Raw genomic sequence first — 19,904 nt, forward strand, 5'->3', positions numbered from 1 at the left:
AACACAAAATATTGACAAAACAAAAACATCTTCACATGCTTGTAATCTACAGAGCCGAGCACTCTCACAGCTACACAACCTGTGCTTCCATTGGTAAGGTTGATTTAATCACAAAGGAAGATTTTTTCACGTAGTGTACAGATTGGTGCTATCAGAATGGCACCCACCTGAGCAATCCCACAATACTTAGATATAGTAGTTACAATAGCAATACACCAATTATAAGGTAGTGTACAGATACCTTAATCCCATCAGAATGGCCCCCATTCTCATCTGCATAGGCACAAGCAGCATCACTACCCCCATTCCTGCCAAGGCCGACACTCCTATCTCTCTCCAAAGCAGGTACAGGACTATCAAAGTCTCTATAGGACCAAGGATGATGTAATGTAAGAAGAATGTCACCTGCAGAACGAAATATATATAAAAGAGGTTACAACAGCCAGCTTTGATCTGTAGAGACAGAAAGCTTACATTCACTGCTATCTTCATGATAAATTATGATTTGTTTTCTAATATTTCTTTTAAATATTCCTAAGCTATCTTTTTCTCAAGTATATTTATAGATTACCTTGCAACTCATATGCACCATGACTTCTATTGTTGTATGTGTCACTCTTCAAAGAGTTCCAACAAGTGCATGTCATTTACGGAGTATTCTATATATACCTAATTCAAAAAACGTTGTTATCGGCAAAGGCAATAGGCAATAGGCGATAGGCAATAGGAGATAGGATATATGTCATTTCAAGATCCAATAATAGCTGGAATGCCCCCTTTAATGTGTTTCAGCTTCTTATTCTCGTCAAGAGTATGGACCTTCATGCTGAGACTGATTCGATGTTCTTTGTATTCAACAAAACTGTTTCCATGTCGGATTGACTTACTGTATCACCTATCGCCTTTGGCAATGACAACAGTCATTGAATTAGGTGTATATTTTTTTTAATTGCTGCTTTTCTCTTCCAAACTTATCTATAGACTGATGTGTAGCGGATTTCATATATATATAAAACCTTCACTCACCCAGTCAAACTTCTGAGTATCAGTTGAAATAAGATTCACAATGTAGCCTGTTGTTGTCTTGGCGATGGCTGCATGGCTGAGCTTCAATACCTGATATAAAAAATGTATATACTAGGTGAATGAGTATTTGATGAATGCAATGTTTATAAACACTGATGCCATGAGATGTGAACTATCTGTGTAAAAAAGCAGGATAAAAAAGCAAACTTTATATGAGGAGATAACTAGCTAAAAAAACTAGTGTGAGCTGCGTCGGTGTTTCTAATGAAACAGTAATGATAAAAAGGTAAATCATACGCCGTGAAAAGATGAAAAAACTGACGTTTCGGATGCTAGTCCTTCGTCGGAGTGAAAATTTTTATATATTGTGTTGGCAACAAAAAAACGACACAAAATTTTGGGACTCTTGGAAATTATCTTCCTATTTTTGTTTCCCTCAAATTAATATTGTAACCTGGCTTGTGAACAAGCTTAGAAGAAATTGTGGATTCCATGACTTATTGGTTAGATTGTACAATAGATTTTTTGCTAGCAATTTATATGACAATTTGCCAAAACAAATTCCATTATCTTTACCTTATTATAGACAAGGGATGTACATGCAATCCTAATACGCATGCCAAACAATTGACGCATAAATGTGAAGGGATTCATGAGAAAACTATTAAGGATTGCACAGATTGCAACTCCTAGTGCATACATGTAGGCTTCTGTTTGGGTGACTGTTGAACCAATGGCAAAGTAGTTCACTAGTAAACCAAGAAAGAGAGGCTGGATAATCCTAAGAGTGTCCTAAAATAAAAAAGAAAGTTCGTGAGAAAGTTTTGATTGATTCAGAATTGAATCTACTTTTCTGTTGATAATGATCAAAACCAAAATATTTCATCATCATTATTTGCCAACAACATTGATACTATTGGCTCTATTGTCATCATTACCCTCACCACTACCCAACAACACATTGGTGGATGCAGGATTTTTTCTAAGGGGGGGGGGGGGGGGGGGGAACGGGTTGCATCAGCCAGGATTTTTGTTTTAGGAGGGGGTGCACCCTTTGATTGCAAACTCAAACACCAATAATGCAGTATATACCAGCTCATCTAAGGGGTGCAACTCCCCTAGATCTGCCCCTGCGAAAACATCTCTGCCATCTACCACACCAACAACCATTATCACCACCATCATTATCACTACCACCATTATCACAACCATCACAATCATCTTCATCATCTCCATCATCAATACCAATATCACCATCAGCATAATAACCACCATCTCCACCACCACCACCACTACCACCACCATCATCATCATAAGTCTACTCCATCATCATTACCATCAATATCACCATCATCATCAACAACAACAGCACCACCAACAAGGGCAGATCCAGCCAAACTTTTAGGGGGGGCTAATTGAGTTTAGGGGGGGCTAATTGAGTTTCTTCCGTCATCACAACGGAAAACAATTTAAAAAAGCATCTAATTCTTCAGTTTTGTTTTGTTTTTTGTTTTTTTCTGCTGAGGGGGGGGGGGGGGGGGCTGGATTAGTCTCCTCAGCAGCCGTTCTTAGTGATCCGCCCTTGACCAATCATGATTATGATTATATAAATCATCACTTCTTATTCTTTTGAACAACGAAATAAAGCAAGGCTGGCACATAAGATACTCCTCATGAACTTGAAATTATAATGGATGGCTTCCACTCCAATAGCATTCAATTATACTTACTGTAATGATTGCAAAGATTCCTAATAATGTATATCTAAATCCAAAAGTCCTAACAACAGCCTTCAGTAAGCTAGGCTTGTATGAGGTTCCCTCTGATCTTGACACTTCTTTGTCCCATTCTCTATTGTTAGAATCAAAAAACATGTAGTCAACATGAAATGATCAGAAATAACAACAAACATGTAAAAAACCTAAATTGTTATACAGCTTGATTCCCACCCTTTTTGCAACATTGCTGCAATCATTAGATTCATTTGAAGTAGAATTAAGTTCTACTTTTCACTGTGATTGCAGCAACTTTATTTGCTTCTCTGAGTTTGAGGAAAAACTGGGTTGCAGGACTTAAAATAATGGGTGGACATCGGACAATGTCCGCCCAGAATTATTGTAGCTTGTCCAGTAAAATCTTTGCCTTGCCGGTCATTTTGACTAGTAAGGTTCAGCCAAAAACAAGGTATAACCGAGCTAAAACTAAATTGACCTGTGATCCCAAGCGGTGACTTATCGGCCGTTATTTTAAGCCCTGGGGTTGAGTTGGTATTACGGTGCATTGTGGGACTGTGTTAGGTTACAAAACGAATGCCTTCTTTGAAATTTGTCCCCTAAAACAGTCTCACGATGCACTTTAGTGCTAATTACTCAACCCATTTTAATTTGTCCTTAATCTCGGAACGGCTAATAGATATGCCTCCAGCAATTGCTGTTATGACATCTTGGGCTTTATAAAATCATTGTCCAAGACAATCTTATTAAAATGTGTGGAATAAGGAACATTGCCTACTGTAATATATCTTGTCTATGCAAATGCAACGCACAGTATATTTTTTCAATGGTGGAGTATGGATAAATAATTAATGTTAACCTTCCAGTAAACTGTCCTAATACATCCAGTTAAGAACAAAAACTTGATTGGGAAAATAAATACATTTGGTAACATACCCTTGTAGTTTTTCACCAAGGACATCAGTGGATTCATCTGGTCTTAAGCCGTAGAAATCTGTTGCTTCTAAAGGACGTTTGTTACCCAATGACAACAAACCACTCAACCATCTGATAACATAAGTCAATTTATTTGTGAAAGTTTATTATCTTTATAACATTGAATGAGTAGAGGTAGGGTGTATTGGTGGGTTGTCAGTAGGGTGTTGGTGGGTTGTCAGTAGGGTGTTGGTGGGTTGTCAGTAGGGTGTTGGTGGGTTGTCAGTAGGGTGTTGGTGGGTTGTCAGTAGGGTGTTGGTGGGTTGTCAGTAGGGTGTTGGTGGGTTGTCAGTAGGGTGTTGGTGGGTTGTCAGTAGGGTGTTGGTGGGTTGTCAGTAGGGTGTTGGTGGGTTGTCAGTAGGGTGTTGGTGGGTTGTCAGTAGGGTGTTGGTGGGTTGTCAGTAGGGTGTTGGTGGGTTGTCAGTAGGGTGTTGGTGGGTTGTCAGTAGGGTGTTGGTGGGTTGTCAGTAGGGTGTTGGTGGGTTGTCAGTAGGGTGTTGGTGGGTCGTCAGTAGGGTGTTGGTGGGTTGTCAGTAGGGTGTTAGTGGGTTGTCAGTAGGGTGTTGTGGGGTTATCAGTGGTGTTGGTGGGTTGTCAGTAGGGTGTTGGTGGGTTGTCAGTAGGGTGTTGGTGGGTTGTCAGTAGGGTGTTGGTGGGTTGTCAGTAGGGTGTTGGGGGGTTATCAGTAGGGTGTTGATAGGTTGCCAGTAGGGTGTTGGTGGGTTGTCAGTAGGGTGTTGGTGGGTTGTAAGTAGGGTGTTGGTGGGTTGTCAGTAGGGTGTTGGGGGGGTTGTCAGTAGGGTGTTGGTGGGTTGTCAGTAGGGTGTTGGTAGTTCAGTGGCAGATACAGAGGTAGTCCATGGATTATTTGTTCATTTTAAAAAGTTCATTTCTTACCCAAAAGTGATATATTTTGAAAATATATTTGCTGTTGACATGGGTGTTGGAGGAATCCCAGGAGCACTGTTACGCCTTTCCGTCCTCTCACCAAGCATTTTTTCCTTCTCGTCTTCTTTTGCATCACAGTCATCACTGTTGTCATCACTATTATCATCAGTGGTGATGCCAACATCTACTGCTTCTACCATATCCATGCTAAGGGATTTTAATATTTATAAGCCCTAAAGAAAAAATTCAAAAAGGTTTGCATATATATAAAGGGCATTCCCTTATTTGGCAAATACAAAAGTGAATGCGATCTTTGACTAAAGACTCATTTATACAGGTTCAGTCTTGTTTAAGAGCAAACCATTTGCAAAAGTCATTTGTAATGTAAAGAATGTGTCCTTTGAAGAATACCAATGTTTTGCAATCCCACAATATTGGTATCCATGAATAGCTAGTTTATTCTTGGAGTGCAACGACCTGATTAGAAATTCCTTGAGATGAATAAATAACAATGGAAAAGCCGCCATGTTGGTTGATCTAACAAGAGAGGCTAAATGAGGAATGCTTTGTTGTTATCATCAACCAACATGGCGGCTATGACGTAAAATGCACCTCAAGAATATAAAACTTGAGGTCATCAAGAACAGCAATATGCATTGGGTGCAAAACAGGATTAATGATATGCCAGCAACCTATATATTTTAATTATAGATTTTAATTTTATTCTACCGTTACAGGCTATATATTGAGAGGAAGTTTTTTTTGATAATGAGCAATAATGGCAAAAAGTGCCAAAAACTAGACTTTCATATGAGTTTTAATCCTGATTTTCTTTTGGTTTAACACTCAAAACCTTTTTAAACAGTTAGAAAGTAATATACTATGATAAGATAACTGTTTGAAGCAGTTTTTTCAATTGTACAAAGATGTTGTGTTGCATTTCTGTTAGAATGTTGCTTTGCCAGGCTTTTTTATAGAAAAAATATGGGAAATAAGCAAATGAAGGCCTAAACCTCATTTTAACACTTTGATTCCACTTTCATCAGTCATCTCCACTTCCAAACAAGTTAAACTTTCTGAATAACAGGATTATAGCCTTGCACAACAGCCTTTCTTCAAGAAAATAGTTTTTGGCACTCACTGCTTGAATACAAAAAGAATTCTCTCTTGATGATTAATAATTGGAATAGTGAAGGACTTTTATGAGCCTATTTTTTCCCAAAAAGCTAGCTTTCAGGACTTACATACACTATAAAAATATATCAAATTCCAGCAAGGAGCATGAACCTCTCAAAAACTACTAGTGAGGTTTATAAGATCAAAGTAATACAATATGTACAACACAACATGCCAATTTAAGGGGACTGCCTACTTTTGGAAATTGATTTAAGCTTGTTTTAAAACTTCGATTTTCCGAATTGAAATTTAATGCTGATTCCAAATCTGGAAAGAAAAATAGGGTGTCCCGAGCTCGTGTTCGAGATAATCAGCATTTAATGGAAGCCTACGCACGAGCTTTTTGAGTAAAAATTGCGCCACCGGAAGTGATTAGAAAAAAATTAAGATTAATAAGATAATAGTTATTTGCAGACTATATGATTGCATGAATGAAGGCTAGTCAATCCTTCTACATTAATGGTTCTTCAATTAAATCTTGTAGATTTTTCAGAGGTTTTTGAGCGCGCACACATTGTGGGCTCAAATCGAACGTTCAAAAGTGGGCAGCCACCTTAAAGCATGGATTATTGCTTTTTCTAAGTGTTATTTTAGTGTTTGATTTCAAGCAGGTTTTCAATTTTGTGTGTCCCAGACAATTCCAGTCTCAGCACGTCTAATTGTACTTTGGCTGCCATCTATAGAACTTAGTCTAGTAAAAGCCTTAAGGGTGTAATTTTAGATGGTCTGATATATAAAACTCATTACCACTGGTAAGACATCTGGACAGTTTCATAGTATCAAGTTCAGGTTTACATGTGACCAGAATGCAATCATCTAGAAAACATGTACAGTAATAAGTCTGAAAAGAATTTTTTTTAAACTAGGAAGAAAATGTTAGCTATATAACATATTAGTTTAAATGTAGCTAAAAGCATTATAAAGACGAATAAAACTTGAAACCCCAACCTTTTCACAGAGGATGATAAATTAATATTTTATACTCATGGTTCCTTTGCCACATGACATGGTTCTGCCACAGAAATATAATGTAATACCATCCTTAAGTTTAAAGAAATATAAAGAAACTTTTCCTCTGTGCATACTTGATTGCAATCACATCAAATACAGTATTCTAACTAAATGTTGAAATTATTAAATCAAAAGTTGGTTAAATATTGACAAAACATAAAGCCGGCGGCCGCCTTCCAGAAATTACAGTGTAACAGCAGCTAATAATTACAACTAGAACAGATAAACTAGGAGAAAACTTTATGATAATTAATTAATTTGTTCATAAATAATTAATGTAATGCTTTGGCAAAGGTATTGGTGGTAGCTAAAGTGCAAATTTAACAAAAGAGATAACGAATAAAGCGTTTTATAAAATGTCCAGTACGGGGTCCAGTAAGCACATGCAAATATGTATGTTGATATGTTGTGGGTGATGCATTTATGATTTTAATTTGGCCTTGATCGACCTTAAATGCTTGAGGTATTGAGATCAGACCTTGATAAGCAGTTCAAAATCCCCACTTGGTTTCATAAGACAGTTATTTAGCACGGCTATTTAAGTCTTACCCGGGGGTTTTACTAATAATAATCATTAAGCTCACTGTAATCGTTTTGACCACGCGCTTATTCAAAACATTACAAAAAACAACAATGAAATAATATTAATGGCCCGTGGAAACGCTTTATCCTTACCTATCAATGTGTATTTACCCTTCTTTAGATGGTGTAGATGGAGAAAGGTTAGAATTCTTGCTGCAAAAGCCGTCAAAATGAGGTGTCTTATGACTCCAAACTCACTTGTCTCTTGGTTATCAAGCCAAACTACCTCTCGCCAGTCTCCCTCATTTTATGCATATTAGCATCTTTTTCCCATTTGAGGAAAAAATAGCGCACTTTTGGATCCAAAAAATTGTGGAAATCCTTTCTACTTTACAGAAATATCAAACGGCTATATTTCTAGCATCTAAACAGAGTTTTACTATGGTTTTTCACGTTTTTTTGGATATGCTGGTCTATGACATCATTGTTAAATTTAGTATGCTATCACTGGGCTTTTGAGGAGTGATGCAATGGTAACGATAACAATGGTAATATAGTGAAGTCATTTATAGAAATAGAATCGTTATCATTGTACCTAGTATAAAGAATTTCAAGAGGTCTTTACTTTATGATCCAGTCATATTGAAGTCGAACGTTTAGGCTATAGCGTTTTTTATTTCGTATTAGGAATGCTTTCTTTTTCTCGTTTTTGGGCCTCTAATCTTCAGTTCCTTTCTTCCTTTATTTTTTACAAAAAAAAAAAAAAAAAAAAAATTCGAAGTATTCATGGTTCGAGTGTCTGTTCTCAATGCCATTTTATTTGGGCCCACGAAACACCGAACCAAAAATAAGGCGGCATAGCATTTTATACGTTTTCAGATGATGCACAACTTAGCAGAGCAAATGAAAATTGCCGTATAAATTAAAAGGGGGGATACGGACCATGTCCCCCCTGCCTACGCCCTTGCTGTAATTTCCGTACTTTTCGTAATTAAATAAATTTGAATTTTAGAAATAATGGATTTGTTGAACGTTTAGAGAACTAATATATCAGAGTGTTATTTTTACAATGTTAACATATAATGTAGTGGCTGTGATAATCAATATTAGCTGTCTCCACGGCAAGAATCAAAGCTTGAACGATATATGTAAAACACAACTCGCTCAGTAGAATCGAATGAAAAATAACAACTTTCTCGTGCATGTAGATTTACATTTATTTTTACGATCTCGTTTTCTCGTTCCTTTTCGCCTTCTTATTTACATATTTTTTAAAATTTCTGTTCTAGTTTCTTTCCTTCCTTTCTCTGATTAGCAAATATGAAACTGAGAAGATAGAATTGTTTCTCTTCCTCTAAACCGTTCAGAAGCCACGAGTTCTCTTCGTGTTAGTAGTCTCCTCTGCAGACCGTCACAAATAACGCGGTATAGCCCAATAGCAACATATATACTAGGATCACTTTGGAAGGGGAGTTACAATAGATCCTGAAATCTGTTTGCATTCGTTTGCATTTGCATTGAGTGTGTGGTAAATTCATTTAGAACGATAGACTTTGAAAACACTGAGTTTGTAGTTTCCGATCACTCTTGTTCTTCTAGTTCATCTTGTTCTTCTTCGGGAGAGGCACCATTATCTGCAAACATGTTAAAGACGTCAATCGTATGCAGAATTTTTCATTCTTTCTATTTATATTAGTAGTCTGTGTGACAAGGGAAGTGGGTTAAATCCCATATAACGATGGGCAGTGGGGGGGGGGGGGGGGGTTCATGCTTTCTATCCATTAGATATTAGTAGTCTGTGTGACGAGTTGAGTGGGTACTCCCATATAAGGATGGGGGGGGGGGGATCGTCGTATCTTTTAAGGAATGAAATCGTAAGTCCCTCTACTCCCTATTTTGGGGGTAAAAAAGGAAAAGCTCTAGGTTTTTAGGACGTCTCAATTCTTTTTAGTTTTAAATGATTTATCTGGTGTTTCAAAACGGTATCTTTAAGAACTACAATTAAACCAGGCCCACCGCCCAAACTCTCCCTTTTAGGGGTAAAATTTCTTTTTTTCGACAATCATCCGCGCCCTTTTTACATGGAAATACCCTCATTCCTCCCCCACCCCCTCCCTGGAGCGTGACGAAAAGTGGGCCACATTGAAAACCGGTATCCACACTAGATTTTTTTGTCCACTATAAAACAAAGGGTTATTTTACTTACTTGATCCTTGTGGTGGAATGCTCGTGTCATCACCTGCTAAGGATCTGAAGTAAAGAAACCGGGTCAGATTAAGTGATATAGATCGCGCACGTGACCCATAACTTTCTAAAAATATTCTTTTCTCGAGGTTTTTTTCAAGTGCACTTTTCTACAGTACTCCTGTTTGGAATTCTATGTAGCTCAGGGTTACAACATACATATTACGTGTTCCAGTGAAGATGCTTGGAATTCTAAAGCCCCGTTTACACTAGCGATTTCTGCTGCGTTTTTGTTTTGTTTTGTTTTGTTTTGTTTTTTTGTTTTGTTTTTTTTGCAATTTTTTCCATAATAATGGTAAAGAATTTACTTGTAAGGTTTTTTTCAAGATACCAAGATTTTCCTAGACGAATGTCTCTTTTGAAGGATGAGACAAAAAATTTCATATTTCCGAAAATTGCGACAAAAAGTGCAGCAAAAATCGCCAGTGTAAACGGGGCTTAAAGTTCTTGTATTGTGGAATTTGTGCATTTTTTAATTCATCTTCATTGGTATTTGCGAATGTTTAGACACTGAAAAGTAACCCTGAGTAAATGAGTCTGTAATCAAGGAGTACAGAGATATCTTTTTGGAATTTAAAATAAAGGGTTTTCACATGACGTCACATTCGCCATGTTGGTGTACCTTTGGCAATAACTTTTTCATTAGTTTCTTTTGTTATGTGCATCAATACGGCAGTCATCTCTATTGTCACAGTTAACTCTTCAGGGACTGAGTAACGCCCTGCTATAGGTCTAGTCAAGGAGTAGCACGACCTAGTCTCCCCAACAGCCGCTTTCACTGTCGTCACGCAACGCTTTCTAACCTGAGTAGTTGCGTGACGACACTGAAAGAGGCTGTGGGGGAGACTAAGCACGACCAGGCTCGTAACACTTACTTTCTACGACCTTCTCCTGTTTCGTCTTCATCATCCCCTGTTTCGTCGTGTTCCTCCTCTCCAAATGGTGCAAGTGTTAATGGATTAAAGCCTGACATGGCTTCTCCGATAATTCCAACCCTAGAATAAATGTAATAAAAAAATGAAATATTGAAATAAAATATCAATTGTGTATTGTTATTGAATTCAAGGTGGTTCAACGACGAACATTATAATCAACGAAACTATTAAAGTAACTAAAGTGGGCCGTCGTAATCTGATCATCACCACCACCATTATCATGATCATCACTATTAACATTGTCATCACCAGCACCATTATCATCAGCACAACAACAACATCTGCACAACCATCATCATTATCAACACCACTACTGCCATTATCTATATCATCACTGGTCATCATCATCATCATCATCAACAACATCAAGATCAATTTCCATCCTACCATCATTATCACAATCAGCATCATCAATCGTCACTGTTACTATCACTGACCATCAACATCACACCACTACAAGCATTATCATAATTAGCATCATCAGCAACATCATTATCATCATCAATACCAAAATTATGATCATCATCATTACCAACAACACCGTCGCCACTGATGCTACAACTATTAACAAATGTTATCCAACACCATCACTACTATCACCAGATAACCATTGCCAAAGGTCATCATCATCCCTATCACCACCACTATTCACCATCATTATTGTCATCATTATTATAATCATCATCATCTTCTTGTAGTGCACGCTATAACTGTACGTGAGTACCACAGATCCCCTCCTCCCCCTCCAAAAAAAAAGCACACAAAATCATGTCCAAACGTTCATTGGTTCTACTTACTTTGCCTTTAGAACTAAAGATTCTTTGTCGTCGTCGTTAGGAAGTTCACTAATAACCAAATCAGACAAAAAGATCAATATATAACACAATCTCACAAGACATATTTCCAAATCTTCATTCTGGCAGCCAGAAAAAAGTAAAGGATGTGCATGTTCATCTTCTTAATGAAGTGGTTATTTTGGGTCATCGTATCCTCTGAATGCTTAGAAGTAAGCAAGCTTACTATTACGTTAGACTTACTCAGCAGACACTGGAATAGCCTTGGTTCTGTCAAGGAACCAGGGAGAAGCTTCTTTAGAGGATGGAAAAAGTGATACAAGAACGGGCGATCGTTGGCTGGCAAAACAAAGGGTTCATTAGACAATATTCTGTACTACTGGATGTATAAGTACAGGTTAAAGTAACGTGTAGACAAATGGGTATTTTTTGGTTTCATCATCGACACATTGTTTTCGTCATCATCGTCATCATCATCATCAATACTGTCGTCGTTATCATCGAGATTACCATCATTATCATCATCACGATCGACATAAACCGTATATCGTGGCTATCCTTGACCGCCATTGTCATTATCAATCATCATTGTCATCATCTTTATCATCATCATCATCATCAATATGTATCAACATCATAGCTACCAATTATTGTCATCATTAGCAAGATCATCATCACAATCAATATCAATTGTACATCATGCATGGCCATCCCTGATCGATCATCTTCCGGTCATCATCATCAGCAGCAGCATCATCATCTTCGTCATAATATAGACCATCGATTTTTATAACACCATTACCTCATCATCAGCATCATCATCTTCATTATAATACACATCATCGATTCTCATCGCCATCGCCCTCACTATCTTTCATAAGTGAATATGACAAACCAACACTTACTTGATTATAGACTTGATAGCCGGACGTCTTCTAAATAGGGAACAAAATAGATAATAGATTCAGAAAAGTCATTCACTACAAGGGGATAAATATGCTACTAAAGTTGTAGCCACACAAGTTAAAATATAGGTTGTTTAACGGCGCTAAAGCGCTCTAACCAAAAAAAACTCTCATTTTTTTACTCTCCAACAAAACTGGTCAAACTAGTTACTTACGGCTTAAGGCGTCGATATTCTGCTGGGGTCAAAGGTTTTTTGTTGCTGTCCCTCAGCCTATCCATGGCGTACACCTCTGCAAGACCAAAAAAGGTTTTCCAATACATGGATGAAACTAAAAGGAGGCACTTTATTCTCAATGGCTGTATAAAATGGGGAGGCATTACTAATATAAGAACAGCTAAGGGGGCTTTCATTTATAAGCACATGGGGGGGGGGGGGGGGGTTGGAAAAGTTGTAGGAGATTACATGTACGTTATTTTGAGAAAGTGGTTAGGGGGACAGTTAGGTGGGGGAGGGGGGGGGGGGTTACCACATATTGAGGAGGTTGATAAAATCCATTTGATAACTGCTACTAGAGCTTTGTGCAAGCAACTCACGCCATGTGGACAAAGTTCATAGAGGGATAAGGATTTATTCAGAAGATATTTCTAGCTTATTCACTGGCTTCGTACAACCGACTCCTGACTTGGTTTCGAAAAAGCATTTCAGACTTTGTGAAATCACTGGCATCTTGCACATGATGGGATTAGACCAGTACGTGTAGTTTATATAAGAATTCAGTACCTTTGATTTCCTTTGGTCTTCCAGCTGGGTTGAATGTTTCTGACCTGAACATCCTAGAAGAATTCAAAACGTTTATGTAAAAAGGTAAAGGTAACTTATTTTACTTCGATAACGCGGGGAGTGGTTGCCCAAGTCTCCTGAGCCAGGGGCTCCTGTTTAATGCACTTGAAGGTGCGCCCTCTACTCCCTCTTACTATCTGTGCTCCTTTCTACGAGTATTTAAAGAAACTAATTAAAAGCTACACAGAACAGAGAGAAGTCGAAACAGACGTGGAGTTCCTGAGGATAAAACTATGGACCTCTAGCTCTGAAGGCCGCGCACTAAATGACTGAGCTACGCCTACTCCTACACGCGATTACTGTGATGGAGCATTTTTTGAATTTGTACAAACGTTTGACATGAATTGTATGCCATTCATTGTGGGGAAAATAGTGCCTTTTAATATATAAAAAGTATCCTCGATATTCAGCATTGTTGTCATCATTGCTGCTGCAGCATGTGATTTTCTTACAGCCATAAAAATATCTTCTAAATGAACATTGTCAAAATAATAGTCAAAATCCACTGTTTTCCCATTCCATACATGTGTCATTCCCTAGAGTATCATTACTTTGTTTAACGGTCGTACATGAGAAGACACATGAATATGGATACAACCCAAACAAAGAATCTTATTCTCAAGATAATGACAAATGCTATGAAATGGGCAAAACATTATTAGTATTTAGTTCATAGTAAGTAAAATACCTTCCTAGTTCTTTGTGGATGAGGTCCAAATGTTGTCGACGGAATGTAATGTATGTCACATAAGATGAAAATCTGTATAAAAACTATAGAGAAGAAAACTAAAAATAAGAAATCATATCAAACATTGAATGTCGTATTTCCCTGTGTCTCTTGTCTGCGACGCAGACCCACGAGCTAGCATTATCCCCATATCCTTCCTTGATTTTCCAAAGTTTTTTTTTTTTTACTTGTCTTTTTTTTCTTTTCTTTTCTTCTTCAAAATTCGTTATAAAAAGACAGCCTTTTTGTTTGCTGCTTTCCTGCACAATCCAAATACGGAATTGATCATACCATATACATGGAGTGAGCTTTCTCTACTCCAACTTCGACACTAACATATAAAGTAAAGCTTGATATGTATGACCACTGTATAAACCTCTTTACCTTGCGCGTAATGTTTTCCCATTTCAGACCACGTGTCATTCTCTTTAGGATAGAGGTTTTTCATGTGACGTCATGGTTGCCATGTTTGAGGGCAAAACAAAAAATATATTCTCCTTTTGGAAATAAATTCTCTTCATGCAAAAAATAATATTTCATTGTTATACTGTCCACAAACATGGCTGACGTGAAAAACCTCTATGAGATTCTTTGTTTGAGTTGTATCCATATTTATTTGTCTTATCATGTGCAACTGTTAAACAAAGAAATATTACTCTAGGGAATGACACATGGTCGGAATTGGAAAACCTTAAACTAAACTAAGGAATTCTATTCTTTAATTTCAAACTTTAGTAAACATGAGTTAACTCGTTTTTAGGATTACCTCATAAAGATGTCTGTCCTTCGCTGTGCTGGAGACTCTAGACCTGAGATAAAAATAAAAATTTTACTTGACGTGTAAAGGGCCATGGAGAAGGGGGGCTACTCCCATATACAGAAGGGCGGAGATGCTATGGGCCTGTACTGGCATACTCACTAGTGGTCCTTTTAATTTTGTGACACCCTAAAAGGTACCAATACCCTCAAAGGTATGACAAGCATATCCACACTTTTGCGATCGGAGTCCCCCAAGGTTAAGAATAACCTTTCCATTTCTAGAGAATTCAGAACTCTAAACCCTCACCCAAACCCCACCCTCTTTGTGGTCCTTCATCAGGTTTCAGCCCATATTACCTTCCACATGCCATGTGGTGCTGATCCTCTAGACCCAACCCAAGTACCATGACGCAGTAGCTCTTGGACAGTAACTTCTGAGCAGCTTCTTCCTTTGCTATGGCTGTTGCTAAGGCTTTCATCTCGGCAAGACTTGGTTCACTGATCAATACAGAGAAAGATAAATGAAAGTGCAGGTGTTGTGTTTGGTAATCAAGGGTAGTGCAGGTGTTGTGTTTGGGAATCAAGGGTAGTGCAGGTGTTGTGTATGGGAATCAAGGGTAGTGCAGGTGTTGTTTTTGGGAATCAAGGGTAGTGCAGGTGTTGTGTTTGGTAATCAAGGGTAGTGCAGGTGTTGTGTTTGGTAAGCAAGGGTAGTGCAGGTGTTGTGTTTGGGAATCAAGGGTATAGTGCAGGTGTTGTGTTTGGTAATCAAGGGTAGTGCAGGTGTTGTGTTTGGGAATCAAGGGTAGTGCAGGTGTTGTGTTTGGGAATCAAGGGTATAGTGCAGGTGTCGTGTTTGGGAATCAAGGGTAGTGCAGGTGTTGTGTTTGGGAATCAAGGGTAGTGCAGGTGTTGTGTTTGGGAATCAAGGGTAGTGCAGGTGTTGTGTTTGGGAATCAAGGGTAGTGCAGGTGTTGTGTTTGGGAATCAAGGGTAGTGCAGGTGTTGTGTTTGGGAATCAAGGGTAGTGCAGGTGTTGTGTTTGGGAATCAAGGGTATAGTGCAGGTGTTGTGTTTGGGAATCAAGGGTAGTGCAGGTGTTGTGTTTGGGAATCAAGGGTAGTGCAGGTGTTGTGTTTGGTAATCAAGGGTAGTGCAGGTGTTGTGTTTGGGAATCAAGGGTAGTGCAGGTGTTGTGTTTGGGAATCAAGGGTAGTGCAGGTGTTGTGTTTGGGAATCAAGGGTAGTGCAGGTGTTGTGTTTGGTAATCAAGGGTAGTGCAGGTGTTGTGTTTGGGAATCAAGGGTAGTGCAGGTGTTGTGTTTGGTAATCAAGGGTAGTGCAGGTGTTGTGTTTGGGAATCAAGGGTAGTGCAGGTGTTGTGTTTGGGAATCAAGGGTATAGTGCAGGTGTTGTGTTTGGGAATCAAGGGTAGTGCAGGTGTTGTGTTTGGGAATCAAGGGTAGTGCAGGTGTTGTGTTTGGTAATCAAGGGTAGTGCAGGTGTTGTGTTTGGGAATCAAGGGTAGTGCAGGTGTTGTGTTTGGGAATCAAGGGTATAGTGCAGGTGTTGTGTTTGGGAATCAAGGGTAGTGCAGGTGTTGTGTTTGGGAATCAAGGGTAGTGCAGGTGTTGTGTTTGGTAATCAAGGGTAGTGCAGGTGTTGTGTTTGGGAATCAAGGGTAGTGCAGATGTTGTGTTTGGTAAGCAAGGGTGATGAAGCAGTATTGCATTCACCTCTCATATTCATGTCTAGGGTGTGAGTTGTGAGTATAGAGTTTGTTAGGTCTCTTGCTTGAGTCAAGGGTTTTACTTGGGCTTTCCTCACTCTGCAAAACCAAGCACACTAAAATCTGACTTCACCTTGACTTAGATTATTATCCTAGAGGTTGTTGCACAGTTCAACATGTGAGTTAGCCATGCCCTGACGTAGATCAGCCCAGAGGTTGTTTCAGGGTTCTATCTGTGAGTGAGCCATGCCCTGACTTACTGTAGATCAGCCAAGAGATAGTTTCAGGGTTTTATCTAAGAGTGAGCCATGCCCTGACTTACTGTAGATCAGCCCAGATGTTTCAGGGTTTAATCTGTTATGCTTCATGCATGAAACAGCATTTTCCTCAGGAATTTTTTCAGCGTAAAAATTATTAAACAAAAATCCTAATATCCAAGATAGTGCATCTAATACTCACACTGCCATGGGCTTGGGTTTGTTTTCTATCGCGAGTCTCTCAAAGAAGGCATCAAAATAGTTTAAAACTGCCAGCAAGAATTCATCAAACTGTTCAGTGCTGGAACAACAAAAATATATTTTTGAAGAATTCATTTTGTTGTAAAAAAGTGAACTGCAACATCTGCTACAAAATTTCATTAAGATAAAGTGGGCAACAGGAAAACCTTTTCGTACTAATTCCAGCCACAGATGACCAAAAACCAGGGAACAAAATTAATGCTCCAAAACTGCAGGTGAAATTTCATATTTTCGTTAGTTTTAAGAGTATGACCACAGTCCAGAAATTGAAGGTCTGAAAAATTTAGAACCTGAATCAAGCAACATTGGTTATTCACCACCTCCGATTGCTAGTGACTTTGAAATTTTTGCTAATGAGAAAAAAAACTTACTACAGTAGCAAGGTTTTGCTAGTGGGTTTAAAAGTTAATTTTGTGCCCTGAAGACTCAATGCTTTCTCATATTTACAAGTTGCAAGTACTGTTATGCCACCTCTTGCTTTACTGAATTTTTGTAAAGGTATTATATGTTTCATAACTTTTTCAGCATTTTTCGTTAGTATCATATAATAATAGTCTAATACACTATGTGCATTCTGATTGGTTGATTAAATGTTGTATAATAGTTAAAAGTGTTAAGGCCACGTTTACGCTATACTTAGTTTCCCCTGCAGCCATTATTAGTGTCGTAATATACTCTTCTCCTGATCTCCCACAGCACTATAACTCCAAGCGTAATATTGGTCAATGATGATTAAGATGTGGGATAGCCAACTCCAGAGGCAACAGGAGAATATAATGTTTGAGACTTTAAAATGCAGTAATTGTCTCTAAAAAAATAGTAAAAACAAACAAACCAGCTTACCTGCAAGCACTCTGAAAGACCTCTGGCAAAGAATCAACATCAGGAAGAGAATCAAATGCAACACTCTTGACGTCATCTAAAGTTATAGATAAATGCTCACTTGTTCCTGCCTTTATGCTTGGTCGAGGAGAAGACCCCTTCATGTTACCTGTTCTCTGTCCCATTAAGTATGCTTGCCCTCGGCGAGAACCACCTGCAGCCACGCCCACATTCCTGGACATGACAGATGGAGTACCCCTAAAATTATATTTTAGTTTATTTTTTGTGTAGTTCCAGAAAATATCCATCACCTCCCTATGGAGAAAATTGGAATTTCCAAGGGGTTGGGAGGGTCTTAGGAGAGTATTTTGTGCAGTTCCGGAAAATAAATTATCTCCCATTAATGGAGGGAATTTGAATTTCCAAGAAGTGGGGAGGGTCTAAAGGGGATATTCTAGTTTTCTTTCATGATCGTGGGGGGGGGAGGGGAAGGCATCAATATATTTTCCAACTAATATACTAAATGAACGAGTGAACGAAATCAACAACTACTGAATAAACAAAGTTTCAGACATACAATAATATACAACTTAATATACAACTTAGTTTACCAAGTTTGAGCATCATCCACTAAACCGCTCAATTAATTTACTGGCTCCATATAATAGGCTTATTAAAAACAATAAAACCGCCCACAACACCGAAACAGCGACTCGCACTCATTAGACTGATGCCGCCAATTACGCTAATCCAGGTAATTAGGCTATTGTTATCATGGCAGTATAAATATGACCAATCTGACTTTAATCTTCACTTGACTCTGAAGATGACTTCCGCTCAGGTTGTCGAAACATCAGTCACATCAAACAGTCCTTCTCAGGACTACATCCACCCGGATGATCATAATTCTTCGATTAACAATAATAAACAGCTGTTATTAATTTTGTACCTGTCATTTTTCTTGCTGTAATCTGACTGGAAATGAATTCCTAACTGGCCTTTATTGCGCTTGGACTTTGCGGCACTTGTAGAGAAGTTACCAGGTCTTTCGACAAGATTGGGGTTTGTACTGTAGACCGAATGACAGAACATATAATAGATGCATAGTACAGTGTACCTTTTGACAACTCTGTGATATGGATTGTGACGGTCTCATTAATATATCGTAGAAAAATGCTCTAATGTTTTACTTACATTACGGCTTCTAGAGTGTTCGTTTCTTCTTTCCAGACCCATCTACGGCTTAGACCCTGGTTACCATACTGAGAATAGTTGAAGAATTCGAAATATTCAATTAATATATTTTTTGATAAATCGTATTTTCATCAGAGATTAAGGGAAAGTTTATCAGGGAAAAAGCAACATGAAACTCGATGAATTTGCTATAAAAGTGTTAATGATAAGGTATATTTAATCAATTTTTTTCTGTTTTGTGTAACAAAATTCATGAAATTCATGGTGGAAAAAATATCGAATGTCAGATCTGTTTTCAAAATATAAAAGCTTAGATTGTAAGCCAATTTAAAGGAGAATTTCATTAAGTATTTTTAGTTTTACGAATTAAAATAAGTTCGACTTATTAAAATGCTATTTAGAATTTCTCGATTGACTTTTCAAATTTCAAAACAAATACGACTTCAAGAATCAAGTGTCATTTGGCAGACTATCCGACCACTTAAACCAAGTTCTTAACACATTTAGCAACACATTTAGCAACACATTTAGCAACAAGACATACCAAGTTATCAGTATGAGCCATTTTATGTTGCTATAGGTTCCATTTTGCCATAACTTTTGGAAGATTTCTTTTTGACATTCTGTTTGTGGTTATCAGGCCGCCATCTTTGACATACTATGGGTTGCCAATAGCAACAAGCCCGTGCGCTTAGTCTTTTGGGTTAAACACAGGCAGCCCAAACTCTGGTTACCCCCAAAGACGCAAAGGATTATGGGGATGTGAAAGTAGAGAATGGGAGTTATGATAAAGTTATGCCAATAAAATGTTTCACTCAAAAATTTGCCTCAAAACTTGCTGCAGTTGTTGCTTTTACTTTGTTCAGTCTTCTGGCGAGACTGCAGCAAGTTTTGAGGCAAATTGCTGAGTGAAACATTTTATTGTCATGACTTTATCATAACTCCCATACATTCCCCTTTATAAACCATACACCGGAAGGAACCTTGTTTAGGCTGTCTGTGAGTTAAATTGTTAGTGTCGTTGTTGTTGTGATTGTTGATTCTTGTTTTTGATGCTGTTAGTTTGTTATTGTTTTCGTTACTGCGGGTAAAAGGTCAAAAAAA

At 38.1% G+C, this 19,904-nt stretch overlaps 2 protein-coding genes across 3 annotated transcripts in view; both read right to left on the minus strand.

Moving 5' to 3' along the window:
- The window catches only part of LOC148905256 (ATP-binding cassette sub-family C member 4-like), a 61,188-nt gene extending 53,586 nt beyond the window's left edge, over nt 1–7,602 (minus strand). Inside the window, exons 1-7 of one of the 2 annotated variants that reach the window (XM_089040796.1) lie at nt 7,485–7,602; nt 4,632–4,855; nt 3,696–3,806; nt 2,757–2,877; nt 1,603–1,818; nt 1,027–1,116; nt 242–405 (exon numbers count right to left, since the gene is read on the minus strand). In XM_089040796.1, the coding sequence (XP_088896922.1) occupies nt 242–405; nt 1,027–1,116; nt 1,603–1,818; nt 2,757–2,877; nt 3,696–3,806; nt 4,632–4,828 (899 nt within the window). In that variant the 5' untranslated portion in view covers nt 4,829–4,855; nt 7,485–7,602. The remainder of the gene's footprint in view (nt 1–241; nt 406–1,026; nt 1,117–1,602; nt 1,819–2,756; nt 2,878–3,695; nt 3,807–4,631; nt 4,856–7,484) is intronic. The other variant, XM_089040797.1, reaches the window with a different exon arrangement.
- A 932-nt stretch (nt 7,603–8,534) lies between these two features.
- On the minus strand, nt 8,535–19,463 carry LOC148905263 (protein phosphatase 1 regulatory subunit 36-like). Its single transcript, XM_089040802.1, has 16 exons — nt 19,345–19,463; nt 18,801–18,868; nt 18,556–18,675; nt 17,628–17,864; nt 16,726–16,824; nt 14,895–15,035; nt 14,545–14,587; nt 13,740–13,822; nt 12,992–13,044; nt 12,425–12,500; nt 12,210–12,239; nt 11,548–11,643; nt 11,308–11,355; nt 10,451–10,570; nt 9,538–9,581; nt 8,535–8,965 (listed from the first exon to the last, which is right to left on the minus strand). Exons 1-16 carry the CDS (start codon nt 19,363–19,365, stop codon nt 8,913–8,915), a joined length of 1,332 nt encoding a protein of 443 aa, XP_088896928.1. The 5' UTR covers nt 19,366–19,463; the 3' UTR covers nt 8,535–8,912.
- Nucleotides 19,464–19,904: the final 441 nt, after the last annotated feature.

Source organism: Actinia tenebrosa, unplaced genomic scaffold, assembly GCF_029948245.1.
Source record: "Actinia tenebrosa isolate PJP-AT-01 unplaced genomic scaffold, QUT_ActTen_1.0 PGA_scaffold8__29_contigs__length_14323225, whole genome shotgun sequence".
NCBI lineage: Eukaryota > Metazoa > Cnidaria > Anthozoa > Actiniaria > Actiniidae > Actinia > Actinia tenebrosa.

Bases quoted from the DNA above. Each gene is read 5' to 3' on its own strand.
- LOC148905263 (XM_089040802.1), bottom strand. From the start codon at position 19,365: ATGGCTCATACTGATAACTTG. The intron at 16,825-17,627 runs GTAAGCTGGTTT...TTGTTGTTCCAG, and splicing joins GTCTTTCAGAGTGCTTGCAG to CACTGAACAGTTTGATGAAT. The intron at 11,356-11,547 runs GTAAGTCTAACG...TTTGGTTATTAG, and splicing joins GCTATTCCAGTGTCTGCTGA to TGAACTTCCTAACGACGACG.